Source organism: Polypterus senegalus, chromosome 2 (assembly GCF_016835505.1).
Source record: "Polypterus senegalus isolate Bchr_013 chromosome 2, ASM1683550v1, whole genome shotgun sequence".
NCBI classification, from domain to species: domain Eukaryota; kingdom Metazoa; phylum Chordata; class Cladistia; order Polypteriformes; family Polypteridae; genus Polypterus; species Polypterus senegalus.
Genome location: NC_053155.1, coordinates 105,595,166 through 105,607,260, shown reverse-complemented (window position 1 = coordinate 105,607,260; position 12,095 = coordinate 105,595,166). Strand labels below are relative to the sequence as shown.

The 12,095-nt window shown below is 34.3% G+C and overlaps 1 protein-coding gene across 19 annotated transcripts in view; it reads right to left on the bottom strand.

The window, feature by feature from the left end:
* tenm4 (teneurin transmembrane protein 4) overlaps nucleotides 1-12,095 on the bottom strand; it is a 627,939-nt gene that overhangs the window by 43,201 nt on the left and 572,643 nt on the right. For all 19 annotated transcript variants that reach the window (XM_039744302.1, XM_039744300.1, XM_039744305.1 and 16 more), the window contains one exon: nucleotides 5,898-6,070. In XM_039744302.1, coding sequence (XP_039600236.1) covers nucleotides 5,898-6,070 — 173 coding nt within the window. The remainder of the gene's footprint in view (nucleotides 1-5,897; nucleotides 6,071-12,095) is intronic.

The following is a 12,095-nucleotide window of genomic DNA, read 5'->3' as shown; positions in this document are numbered from 1 at the left end:
GTGAATACAGACAACTTATTATTTGTCTAAGGCCTTTATCCAAGGCGTCTTACAACATTTGACATACAAATGGTTTCATTTCGTTTGTCTTTCTAACTAGAGCACAGGCAGGTGAGGTGACTTGCACATGGTTACATAGTGTCAGTAATGGGATTTGAACCTACAACTTTAGGGTCTGAATTTCAAAACCTTAACTACTACATCACGCTGCCTGCCTAAATAAACACTGTCTCACACAACTTCCTTAGACTATTAAATCACTTTTGTATGATTTCCATGCAATATATTTATGCTTTCACATTGGTAATAGCACACCTCTTTGTAATAATAAATGTTTTTTATTGGTATCAGCCCTTTACTGTGATTGCTATGAGAATGATGATATGAACTGTGCTAATGCCAACTGCCCTTTGGTTTTGCCTTTGTGTTTTCTTTTCTTTTCAAATCAAATCACATCACTTTTTCATTTGTCTTAGGCCAATAAGTTGCCTGTAGGCTATGTATTTAAAATTGCCTGTCGTTCTCATAAGATTCCTACTTACACTAAGTTGTTATTTTTTAAGTTTCTCTCAGTATTTTTACATTGAGTATTTTGAGTTTAAACACATTTCAGAAAATTGTTTTCCATGTATGCCATGATTGCTGTAAAAGGTTAAGATGAAAACTGTAAGTGTAACTGCATTCTCATTATTTTAACTACCCATCAACACATTCCTAATAAAAGCTGAATTACTGCATACATATGTGCAGGGTTGTTTTAATTATTTCATCAGGAAACTGGAGAGTCAGCTTGATTACACATTCATAAAGAAGCATTTTAAAATATACATACTCATTTTATACATCTGTGGGAAACATTTTTGAGTTTTAACTGTGTGTCGGAATTTGAAGGTTGACCTTGAGCAGAACGTTTTCTTCAGGTTATGTGTGATTAGTTAAGTTTCATGGCAAGTGGTAAATAACTAGCTGTTATGAATATCTTTACACTTACTATTGATAAAAAAAAATTATACCAGATTACGTATTTAAAATAATATATATGTGTCAACTGACAATGAATGATAGATCACAATTAAAGGAATACTATGATAATTGTAATCAATACAATAAATCAGAAATAACTGTTACAACACTGAAAAACAAAAATTTAATTAAAACAATAGAAAAAATAACATGAGAAGACTTAATTTTGAATCAGTACACATACTAATTAATAATGAAGCCAAACTTAGGTCTAACATTTCATTTGTTAGCAATTTTCATTGTGACAATGACGTTAAAAACACAGAGATTTCACACACTACACAATGTTTTCAGTAATCACAGAAATGGTATGTGGTTAAAAGAAATTAAAAAATGCATCACCAGTTCAAATCTATGTGTTTAATTAAGAATGCACCCAATTACACTTTCAGTGAAAGGATAGGTGCTAAATACAAGTGAGACACTTGTCATTTCAATTCTGTACTTGTTACAAGTAGCCTTACCCTAGAGACAACTTTTTGTGAATATATTCATGATTCTCAACTCCACCAACACACTGTCTCGGTAAATCAAAGCAATATTTTATTAGGCACATAAAAGCCCACAGCTAAAGCTATTTTAAACAGAGTGATTTACAACTGTGAACTCTAGAGTCCTGTTGACTGAAAACATAAGTGACATTTTAATAGACAACATAAAACAGAAAGATTCTGCAAAATTATTTTAATTAAAACATTAATGATTTTCGACATCCTAGCATTTTTAAATGTCTTATCAAAAAATAATTGATTTAATTGTAAAAATTTTAAATTTAAACAGATTGTTGACAATGTGAAAATGCGCAGTGAGATTAATATAACAAATAAAAAAATCATGCAATCAAAATAATAATACAAACTCACTTGTTAGTGCAGTGAATCAAATGATCATCCTTACGATATAGACACTGACAGCTAATACATTCTTACCTGTTTTGTTCTCTGTCACAGAAAAAAACCACCCAATATTGCCACAGTAAACCATTCACAAACTGCACACATCTAGTTGGAAAAATCTACCTTTCACTCTAGAAAATCCAAAATGGATTACATTAACAAACATGGAAGCAGTAATGTAATATCTGGTGGAAACACCTTAGCCATCAAGATCTTTAGGAAATGAGAGACAAAAGGTAGAATTCTGAGGTTGGAACAGTGGATGTATTGTGAAGAAAGGAACATAGCTCCAAGCATAGCTGAACCTATTCTTTTGTTCTGTGGCCACATGCTTAAAATTGTTTGGTTTAAACCCCAGTTAACCTTGCCCATTTATCAGGAATAGTGTACTAATTAGCAGCATGTTGAAAGTCACATTATTTGTGTAATGTATTCTTATAGTTACTATCTAATATTTATTTAGTTTTCATGTTTTATGCTTGTCGATGAGGTAATTGCAGTGTGTGGTGCCACTGCCTTTGAGATATAAGCATTTTGAGGTGGAGGAGGTAATTCTGGGAACTTTAGGAATATACAGTAGTTTCAATCAGAGCCAGCTGTTTTTAATTTGGACTGTCTGTTTTTGGATATCATTTTTTGTTTTACCCTATGGCTTTGGAAAAAGCTCAAGGCTTTGACTTGTTTGCCTTGAATGGCTTTAAAATCTTGACGCTCAAATGAATTTATATATTCTTTTTACAAAGCTATACAACTCTTAAAATGGCTGAGTTAGATTCTAGTGTGTTAGCTAATATTCGGTCAATTGCGATTTCTGGCTAAATTATTTATAATCAATTGGTTGATCATTTTAACTGATAATTTATGAGATTTACCAATCTGTCTTAGGCATTATCATGGTATTGACACTGCCCTCTAGAAAGTATTTAATGATATCTCTCTTATTACTGACTCAGGTGGGGCAGCAGTCTTTGTTCTCCTAGACCTTTCTGCAGCTTTTGATATTATTGATGATGAGATCTTACTGTTGCAGCTTGAATATCTGATGGGGCTTAAATGGGCTGGTTCAGGTCATATCTTACTGACAGGCACTTTTCAGTAACTTTCAGTTCCTCTTTTTCATCTACTGCTCCTGTTAAATGTGGTGTTCCTCAGAGATCCATTCTGGGTGCTATTTTATTTTCTATATATCTCCATCCTATAGGTGCTATTTTTTACGTTTAATGTTTCTTTTCATTGTTATGCTGATTACACACAGGTCTATATTCCTGTGTGTATCTCTTCAATGAATCAGCTACAAAATTTTCTTGTACAACTAAGATCCTGGATGGATGACAATTTTCTCAATCTTAATTAAAATAAAACACAAGTGCAGATAGCTGGTCCCCCTGTGAAATCTCAAATTGGTTTTGATCTCCTTGGCTCTTTGTGAACCTTTGCAAACCTCATGTTTAGAATTTTGGGGTTATTTTTGACACTAACCTCTCTTTTGAAGAACAGATAAATTCTGTGGTTTAGATTTGCTTTTTCCAGCTTCATCTTTTAGCCAAGGTCAAGCCTTTTTATATCCTAGGGATCTTGAAAAAGTTACTCATGCTTTTATCTTTTCTTGGCTTGATTAACGCAACTCGTTGTATTCCTGCTACGTAGGTTGCAATTGTTCCAAAATGCTGCTGCCCGTTTATTGGTCAAGAAAGTTTGATTCTGTATCTTGTCACATACGTGCACTTGGGAGGCAGTTAAAGGTTTCAAATCAGGGTACTGACACACAGGACCAGGATTTGGTGATGAATATTAAAGCTTCTTCTCCTCTTTCTACAGAACTTCTAAGGTAAAGACCACCTAAATCTGTCACTTCTGCCAGTTTCTGACCTCACTTCTGGCCCACACTTATAACATCACTACAGGCACCCACAGATGACCTCACACCACTTCTGTTTAAAACTAGAATGAAGATGCATTTCTATTCTTTAACTTTCAGTGACCTTCAGTGATACTGATCCTTCCTCATAGTTATTTATTTGTTTCCAATTTACTTCTGGTTTGTATTGCGTTTTATTGTATTGTATCTGTTTTATTTATGTGTATGGTATATTTTACTGTAAAGCACTTTGGCTACAGCATTACTAATGTTGTTTTAAATATACTAATGTTTTTTAAATGTGTGCTATAAATAAATTAACATTGACAACTCTGAAAACATAAATATGGACTTAAGAATGACAATTATGGCATTCAGACCTCCTTCCAAAACACAGACTGGGCATCTCATCCTGCACACAAGCTGAAAGTGTGATGAGTTGAAAGGAAAGAAAGTTTCTTTATGAAGAACATGCCATACCCAGATGCCCATATTCAAGTTATAACCACACATAGGGCCTACACTGTTTCATCCATAGACTACATCTAATACAAATGCTGTTACTAAATCTTAACTGATGCTTAAGGCTTTAGTAAACATTGAAGAGCTTACTAAAATGAAACAATTTTATCCAGTGAGAAATCATTATACATTATACTAATCTGAATAAATCACTTATGGCTACAGGAAGATGACACTCATTCTGCATTGTGCAGTAGTTAATGCACCATGTACAAAAATATAATTAATTTAAAGAAACAATAAGATCAAAAAAGAAAAAACCTTACAGAGAATTCTGAAGAGTTCTTAGTGATTTAATCTTGCTTGTCACAACAGACCAGGCAAAAATGGACTGAGTAAAAAAAGCCCTCTACTTTTAATTGTGCTGAAAGTATTCCACTGACTGAATAACTATGAGAATATGAACCAGTGTTTGCTTTATGAGGTGGCAACTAGTAATCTTTGAACAAATCCTAAATTAACAACAAAGAATTCTCTTTAGAATCCACAGACAGTTTTAGCTATAAGTCTGAGTTTGAAATGAGCAGTGGACGTTTATCAGAGTTTTTCTGTTTGCAACATTAACCTAATGCATTGCACACAAAAAAAAAACAAACTTAAGCATCCTTACTATTAAGTTAAAATAACATTAATTTATAATGTCTACAGTAAACAGTTAGTCACAGTATTAGCTGTTGCAGTGATAACAGAATCAGTGCCATGTATATTTTAGGCCAATCTTCAGACTTAATACAAACTTTTCATATCCCAGATAAGATTTTGACCTGTACTCATTCAGTCTAACAGGCAAATGGAGCCTTGTCAGATTTGGCACTGACCTCATACGTGCTGCCAGCAAGTGAGAGGGAGAGAAAGAAAGTAAGCTTTCTTTCTTAATGCCAGTAGACAGGGTGTTCTAAACAATTTAGTAAATTAAAAGAACAAAAAGATCAATGATTTGCCTCCTTTTTCTCCCTAATAAAATCAGAAAGCTCTGCAGAATATCCATTTAGTAGCCAGATCATGAAGAAGATTTCGGACAGCTTTGCTTCATTGATCAAGAATTAAGGCAATAATGCTTATAGGATTCAGAACTTTTTAACAAACAACAATGGGAGGGTTGAGAGAGAGAGAGAGAGAGAAATCACTAGAGCATCAGTCATGCAGTTTTTAAGTATAGTACTGTTTGCTTGGTTCTTTATTTTTTCTTCATTACAGCGAGTAAAAATAAATTAGCTGAGTAGCTTTAACAGACTACTTCTCAAATAGTCTGAAATACAAAGAAAGACCAGAAACACAGTTGTGAGAACCAAATATCACAAAATTCAAACATTTATGGAAGTGCACTAAAGTTGCCACAATATCCTAAAAATGTTTAGCCATTTCTATGACTCTAATTAACCTCAGTTTGATGACGTGAAGAACTGCTTTTCAGGAAAAGTAAAAAATAAAAAAAGGAGATCAGTTATACAATAGGTACAAGAATTGAGTAATTAATTGTAATTAAAAAAATAAAAAGCACCATTTGAAAATCTAAATAAAAGTATCCATGTAACTGTAATGCTGAAAATGCCATTAGAGAAATTAACCTGGTAAAGCATCTGTAGGTATAAACTTACCCTGCAGTAATGTATAGAATGTCCCTGATGCTGACAGATTGGTTGTTATGGTCACATCCTCCTTGTTGGACGATTCCACTTGAACTTTAACTGAACTATCAGTGTCAGTACGGTAACTGCTAATGTGACCCGTGGGGAATGTGACATTGGTCAGTCGTCCATAGCCGTCATACCTGACATAAAAAAAAAGAATAGCATCTGTGGCTGTGCAATGTTGAAAGAGAAAGAAAAGTAACACATTTACAAATGACTCCATCATAATATTTACATTTTTAACCCAAAATCAGTGAAATGTTCAAGAATAATTCAATGTAAATGACACAGAAGAAAAAGGCTTCAAGCCTGTATTCAAAATATAGTCTGATCTTAATAAAAGCTACAAATACATTATTTACAGTATATGCATAACACTGGATTGTTAGCCCGCTGTTAGAAAGTATAGATCATTTATACAACAGATGTGTAATCACTAAACAAGGCAATTATAATCCCGCTTCCATTTCATCTTTTTAGCTTTTCTGGCATCTTCTGCTCATTTTTTACATTGAAATTTTAGCTGACAGCAAAGAAGTGTAAAATATATTGTATGAGGAGAAACATATAAAGCATGAAAATCTAAAGTAATTTTTAGTGGCTGTGAAGAACACTGCGTAGGTAAATAGTGGAGATGCATTAAAGATTCTGAATTGATCACACATCCACAGTTAATATCATATTCTTTAAAATGTGTGTGTTTTGTTCTGGGTCATTAAGATATAAATCCTTTAAGCAAAAATTATAGTTTTAAACCACTAAATGAGTAAGACATATCTATGAAGGTAACTAGCAACTCCTTACTGAAATACAAGTGTTGTTTATAAATCAATGCTAAACTGTCAGAAAAATATCTACAGTTTTCAATTCTGATTATGTAATTGTATAACAGAAAAACTGTCCAAATTATTACAGTTTCTGAAGTTTCTGAAAAACATCAAGAAGAGCATATCATGCCATTATCTCTTGCATTTACCTTACCTTGCTGCTAGTTGTGTGGATTTGAATCAGTGAAATGTATACAAATGAAACTAAGACACAAAAATACAAATACAGTGCAGTGGTTTGTGTTGCTTTTTTACTGAGTCAATGCCCTAAACTGACTATGAACCAGGTTAACCTATTTTGAGAATGCTATAAAAATAAATCTGTTTATATTTCTTTAAAAAACAATAAAAAAACACAACTACTTATAGAGTATATTATGAACTTTTGCTTTTGAATTACTTCAAAATAATAAAAGTTTATTTATTTGAATATTAAAAAGACATGTCTACTGGGATTACCTCAAGTGGAGAAAAAAACAGTTTGAGTAATTAGTTTCTGAATAACACAATGGACATCATTTGTAAAATTCATTTTGCAGATAATAATAATAATAATGTACAACAAGGATATACATAACATTTCTAAGAGTTTAAAATACTACCACCTATGTGCTTGAATTTGTTCTCAGTACCAGCTAAATATATTTTTGGCAGCATAATCATTTAATGATTGAGCCATCACAAAGAGCTTACAGAAGACAATTTTAAAAGATATTTCCATCAATTCAGTTTGACTACAGGCAAGTTGTTTGTTCCAGATCACATGGTGAGTAGGTGGTTGTATATGAATCTTTTACCTTGTGGATTTAAAGCAAGCATCTAAGATCTCTCTATTATAAAAAAAAATCCTGGCAACGAGACGTGATCTTCTCAGAAGACACTTAAAAGACCAGCGAGACAAACAATATCAAATAAGAGAGCACAGCCAGCAAAACACTCAGTCATGTAAAGGCACGTACCACACACAGATCCTCTGCTCTCTGCACATATAAAGCGGATTAGAACAATACGTTCTACATGAAACGTCAACGACTAAGCAAAGAAGAAAGAGCAGTGTGGAGAAGAGACCCAAAAGCACTGGAGAGAAAAAAAGGCAGATAAGAGATTATGAAAGCAGTGGAATTCGAAAGGCTCAAACAAACAATGGCACGATACACATGCAGAGAAAGATAAAGATTATGAAAGCAGTAAAATTCAAAAGTATTGTAGCATCCCAGCCAGGTTGAAGCCTTTTTTGTTTTAAGTGACTGTTAGGTCCGATTGAGGGAGGGCGGAGCACAGCACGGAAGACTGATACCGGGGGTATTGATTGATGAGGTAAGGGGGGAACGAGACCAAAGGGATGAGGGGTTGGAGAGGGTGCTAGAAAACTGTGTTTGGGGTTAAGAAGTCGACAATTGTTCAAGTAAAACTTTTGTGACACTTTATTACGTGAGTTGCTACAGTATCAAAAAAAAGATACTAAAGATCGCATTAGCCCAAACAAAAGGAAGTTAATCATCAGGACTAGGCGTAATTGAAAAAATAGCAGAACTAAGCGAGGTCAGAAATAAAAGGAAAACAGCAGAAAACAAAGTCTTTTCACTTTCGCATCATTCAATGCACAAAACGTAGATTTACACAATAATGGACCGCTATGAGAATCTGTGGTTCCGCAACAGTTAAAAAAACGACAAGTTTAATTTCAAATAAAACACAATTCGGTCAGATGTATATTTATGATCACGGAGAAGCGATCACAGGACAGCGGCTGTACAGGCTTTAAAATGATCGATGGGCAGCGTGACAGCAGCTGCACCCCATTCACAACGCGAGCAGCGTTATACGTCTGGCGAGAAAGAGATTTAACGATGCCCGGGGTTGGAATTAAAGGACAAGTATTGTTTTTACAACATCACGCGAGACAAGGCAGTAAGCCATCATTTAAAACAAGTCCACGGACATCTAACCTAGCAGTTGGTAAATTGCCTATGGCAGACACAGATAATGTGCTCACAGCTCTTAAAAGAATGACATGCGACAAGCAGAACAGGCAGCTTGCCAGCAGCAGAAAGACACCAGATGATCCAACAGCATTTTCTTAGCATGCGTTCAGCTGCCCCCCCCTTCACAACGCGAGCAGTGTTATACATCCTGTGAGAAAGAGATGTAACCACGCCTGGGGCCGGAAATAAAGGACAAGTATTGTTTTTACAAAAACGTTTTAAAGTAAAAGTGAAAATAATGCATATGTAACAACTCCCATGAAAATAACAATCTCTTTAAATTGTATATCCGGTAAACCAAACACAGGGGTGGATGAGCGAAGCGGGCAGGGGGCAGAGCCCCCTAGTACAATTAAAAAATAATCTCAAAACAGTAAAAAGTGCACTTTGTTCCCATTGTAAAGAGAAATGCCAGTGCTTTCACACCTGCTTCTTTTGAACATTTTTTACTATTTTTTATTCAATCATCTGCATTTTGTTTATTTTACAGGTGTGAAAGCTCCATTAGGGCTTATATACAGTAGATATCAAAAGTATTCACTACTGTCCTCTTAAAAAGTAGTGACAGAAAATACAGTAAATTGTGATGGGCAGAATGTTGTTAATTATCTCTTTTTACCCCCTAAACAGAAGACATTCTAGTAGTAGATTATGGAAAGTGTGGTTAAATCCCATATTGTAGCATTAACAAAATCCGAAGAAATATTCAACTAAAAGAGTGCAAAGGTTCACACGGCATACTATTATAGCAAAACATAACGTCACAATAAGCGATTCTAAGTCACAACCTCTCCCTGTGTCACTCAAATGCACACTTTCCTCAACTACTAACCAGTCTTTGACATGTAAACAATATTAACTAGGTCCCCCTATCCCTTTCTGTCAACATGCAAATACTGTGCTCATATATGGATCCCCTAACAAAATCTCTTTTACAATATTTTATTCAAGATGCATACAAAGGTAACCATAAACTATAAAGTGTGCAATATGAATAAGAAATGTACTATGAATGTCCCTTTACTTCATCAGTTCTTTGTTTAGGTCTAGTACACAATGTCAACATACTGTAATAAACTGTACAGACACAAACTATATTGGAACTGTAGAACACTAAATGTAAAGTCTTCCATAGACTTTCTTGACTTATCTTGCACAAGTGGAAGAACCCCAACCCACTTTTTATTAGTCAGTGGGTACCTGATGTCCTATACTATTTGAAATTGGAAAAAATCTAATTCTCGTTTTGGAGAATCTCGCTCTGATCAAAATATTTTTTTTTAAATATGGCAACATCTAATTAATACAATTTATAATAAACATTTATATCTGGAAAAGGACATTCTCCCTTCTTTGTTGTTTTTAAAGAGCTGATCTTGCTGTTGGCTCTCCTTTCTTTCTCTCAGATGGGAGTTGAATTCTGTTTTGTTAAATTTGACTGGATTGTATTCAATGTTATCTTCTTCAAATTAGACTTGATCATATGGAATGTTATTTTCTTCAAATAAAATTTTAAAAAGTCTTCCTCACTGTTACAGAGTTAATTTGATTACAATTAGTCATCACTTCTAAAGCATGGCTTAAAAAAAAAAGAGAAATATCACACAGTTATTAATGTTCAAAATATATGGGAATAGGTATACTCCACTTTAATATGTAATGAAGTGACAAGGAAATGTATGAAACTTTAATAATGTATAAAAAATTATCATGCAAAATTATTTTGGGCCTCCTTGAAATTAACGATTTTGTGGAGTGATTTTTGTCAGCATTCGCTTCTTAACAAACATTTGTAACTTTAAAGTTGTATTTATTTATTTAAAATGATAGCATATACAGGGAGTGACCATGTTTTAAATTACACAAAAATGGGCAAAGACACATTGCTGTTAAGTGATTTTAATAAAAACTGGCCATGTGAAAACAGATAAAACTAAATAATATGTAAAGTATACTAACATTAGAACAAAAGCAATCAAAGAGTAGGAATACGGAAGAAAGATAAACGGATAAAACCTTTTTTGTTTCCAGGGGGAAATTTGGCTTTTTATAGAAGCTCTTTAAATAAATAAATACATAAATAGGTACATAAAGAAATAAATATACATACATACTATGGTCTGGACACACACCAGAATGACACAAAGGATGAAAATTAAAAAGAAAGAAAATCATTAGACTTGGCAGTCAAAATCACAGTGATTCATTATGCAGATGTATTGCTGTTGGTATAAAGAAGCCCCAATCGTGTTTCTTCACATACTTCTGCTGAATAATTTGTTGGTTGAAAGTACTCAGTGTGTCAGAGAGAGGATTTGCAGCATTGTTCAAAATGGCTGAGGAGAGGGCTGATCTTCTGTCTGACACCTGTATGGTCCATGTGGATAGCGTATTTCTCTAACACAAGTGCAGTCTAAGTATAGCAGCTACAATGCACCGCCTAATCTATAACCCCTGTTTACTAAAGTACTAAACATTTTGCAGTGTAACTTTAAATGACCAGTTTGTGGCCCACAATCAGTCATTTCAGATCCCACCTTTGTAGTGTCAACTTTTGCTCATAAAGATAATTTCTGGATTTAAAGAACCAGAAATACGGCCGACCTAATTCAGCCCCAACTGCCTCCTTTTCAACATTCAGTGACAGGCAGATGGCAAGGCACACATTAGATAATTAAACAATTAAACTCTGTTCCTTAGCACTTGGCTGGTATTAGACTCTCCACAGGCTGCTACTAGCATGGCAATTACCCTATGCTTGCGTATTTTTTTTTTCCCATTTGGCACTGAAAACACTAAAGGTTCCATGCCAAAAGAGTGGCGTTTGTGTTTGGATTTCCTGACACACAATATGCTGCGCGCATGTATATCTGTAATGAACAAGACAGGGCCACAGACAATTTAAAATAAAATGGATACAAGATACTGCCAGATTCTATAACCCCTGAATACTGTTTTTGACAATTTTCTTTTTGTTCCTTTATCAGTTTACACTATAAAAACCTTGCTGCTTTTTTAACACTTGCAGTTCACAGCAGGATAATTCAAACCAATCTGGCCTTTATAATTTTTTTCTTAGGCACATATTTTCATGTTCAAAAGCTACTATCACAGGGAAAAACTAGCTGCTGTAATATTACAGCATTACCTTTGAAAGAAGCAGACAGTACTTAAAGAATATAAATGTTCTGAGGGATGGGCTATCCAGGATGCCCTCAGTTGGGAAGGACAGAGAGAGACAACACGCATAGGGCATTGTCTCCATCGGAACACTAGATGGCAGCCCACCGGGTTGCAGCAGTGCCTTGGATGTATTTTGACAGTATTTTCATTAACAGTCATTTTCAGTGCAT